This window comes from Euprymna scolopes, chromosome 6, assembly GCF_053919585.1.
Source record: "Euprymna scolopes isolate OS-2025 chromosome 6, ASM5391958v1, whole genome shotgun sequence".
Lineage (NCBI taxonomy): Eukaryota > Metazoa > Mollusca > Cephalopoda > Sepiida > Sepiolidae > Euprymna > Euprymna scolopes.
This window is the reverse complement of record NC_136487.1, coordinates 96,028,242-96,030,685: the sequence shown is the minus strand read 5'-3', so window position 1 is coordinate 96,030,685 and position 2,444 is coordinate 96,028,242. Positions and strand designations below refer to the sequence as shown.

Genomic DNA, 2,444 nt, shown 5'->3' with positions numbered 1-2,444 from the left:
TCCGTGGTGCAAAACATGAACGACTCCCCGCTTTTTATAGCCTCCATTTTGGATCTATTAATTTTCCGGCACAACTTTTTAATGTGCCCTATTATTCCACAAAAGTGGCACTTGAGTCCCACTGCTGGGCAATCTTTCCGGTTCATCGATCCACCTCGGTGTGATGTTTTCCGCAACCGTTGCAAGGTTTGGTGTCCCGTAGGGTCGACAGGGCCTTTGCCTCATGCATTTGTTGTACTTGACTCGACTTTTGTACCCCAGATATTGTGAGAGGTTGTGTGGTATCGGAAAAGTGTGGAGTTGCTTCGTCTGTTGCTTCCAGGCAAACCAACCGTGAAAACTTTAGATCCAAGGTAGGAAGTGTAGCTGCCTCTGCCAGTACCCTTCTCTGGTGTTCGATATTTCTTAACCCTGCCATCATTTGCCTGGCAACCATATCGTCTGAGTAATTAACCTGCTGCCGGCAAGTGGGTTCGTTCAGACACTGAATACGAAATTCACAAAATTTCACCTGGCCACGTAACCTCGATAAAAAATGGGTCACTGACTCACCCTCATTTTGCACGTTTGTCGGTGGACTTCCTTGTATAAGCCTCGAACGGCCACCAGTCGTATTTGACGAAGAAGGAATTCCTCTGCCGCGTTGTTGAGTCGTTCTGGTCCTACGAGCTCAAACAGTAGACTGTTCGTTTCCGGTGTGCATGCTTCTCGCAGTTCGTTTCGAATTGCAGCTGGATTTTCGAGTCTGCACATCTCCTTGTACCGTGACCAGGTGTCTAAAAAGAGTGCCCATTCGCTATCTGTTGAGTCCAGACCTATAGAAGGTCACTGCATTCTTTTTGTTTGTGGCGTGTTCGCTCGTCCGTGTAAGATGTCCTTCCGTAATTCGATGTTTTCTTTTTGTAACTCGACTAGTTGACGTAATAAGAGAACGTTGTCTTGTTCCATAGTGTACGATATCTTTAGTTCAATGCTGCGATATAAGTATTTCACGTTTTTAAGTGACAATATGTTCGTAGCGCCATGTAAGGTTTGCGTTAAGCAAGTTGGTTTTCCAATCCGACAGCGTGTCGCCGTGAATGAGTGTAAACACATAATGGCGATTCGCCTGTTCTTTTATAAGGGGGATAACTCCATTTATGCAAAGTCTGAGCGAAAGGGCGATAACTCCTTTCTGGCCTCTACAGGTATCAGCTGAAGAAGGAGAGGGGCTTGTATCCAGATTGCAGATGAGATGGTAGCGGTGGGCGATGCCGGCTGTACGTAGTGAGTTTCTTGGTAGCACGAGTGGGGTTGGTGAGAGGTGATGATTTGGTATCAGCCAAAGAAAAAAAGGGGCTTGTAGTACGCTCCAAGTCTGATGTCGCTGTCGATGATAAAGTCTCTGAAGCACGCGGGGAGTTGTCCCCTTGTTATTCTTTCTGGAGACCGAATTCTGTCCGTATTGACTTCTTGTGATGTTGTAGGATGAACTCGTGTAGGGTCGTTTGATGGCTGTTGTGGGGTATGGTCTTGGTGGTTAGTACATGGTGGAGGAAGTGAGATCCCGCTGCATAGGTGTGGTGGTCGAGGGGCCAAGCATCTGATATGTGCGCGATGGACCCAGGCTGTATCGCCCTTTTCATTTCGTACCTGGCACATCACATTTGATTTTGTGACTGAAGTTTCCCACCCAGGACAGATGAGATGACTGGGCCATTGCTGATTGTGGTCGATGGAGTAGGACCTTGTCGTCCACCTTTATTGAGTCCTTGTAAGTGGGGCGATGTGCATCCCTCTTGAGTTTGTGGTCAGCCTCATCATTGGCCAGGGCGACGCGGTGGTGAACCTGTTTCAATAGGGTGTTTATCTTCATCGTCGCTTCTGACTTCTTTTCTATGAAGCATAGGTAAGGCGATGTTTGGGTGACGGCCGGTGATTGCATAGTGGGGAGAGACGCCGGTGGCACTGTTGATAGTAGCGTTCATGGATGAGACGACGGATTCAAGAACATCTGTCCATTCATAACCTCTGTCTTCACACAGCATGTATAGGGCATTCTTCATGATGCGGTGTTGATGTTCGATGTTTCCTGAACTTTGTGGTCGCCAAGGGCAGTGGAGTTCTTGTGTAATGGACATTTGGCTACAGAACTGTCTGTAGACTTCTCCCGTGAAGTGTGTGCCTCGGTCCGAGGATACTATGCAAGGGATTTCCCTATGCCAAAGGAAGAACTGATACAATCCGTGGGCGACATCAATGGCGTGGTCTCTTGCACATGGTATGGCCGTGAAGTGTCGGCTGAAGCTGTCCAAAATGGTCTAGATATATCGTTTCCCCTTTGAGTTTGGCATTGTCACAAAGTCCATGTAGATGACTTCGAACAGTCTCTGTCCCCATTTGCAATGGCTGATTGGCTAGTAGGTGCATCTACCATAATTCCCTTTGCATTTAGCGCATGTGTC

General features: G+C 47.7%; 1 protein-coding gene across 1 annotated transcript; it reads right to left on the bottom strand.

The window, feature by feature from the left end:
* Positions 1-1,799: 1,799 nt before the first annotated feature.
* LOC145278209 (uncharacterized) lies at positions 1,800-2,120 on the bottom strand. Its single transcript, XM_080130495.1, has one exon. It carries the CDS (start codon positions 2,118-2,120, stop codon positions 1,800-1,802), a length of 321 nt encoding a protein of 106 aa, XP_079986621.1.
* Between the last annotated feature and the right edge of the window lie 324 nt (positions 2,121-2,444).

Coding starts and splice junctions, on each gene's coding strand:
- LOC145278209 (XM_080130495.1), bottom strand. CDS start 2,120: ATGTCCATTACACAAGAACTCCACTGCCCTTGGCGACCACAAAGTTCA.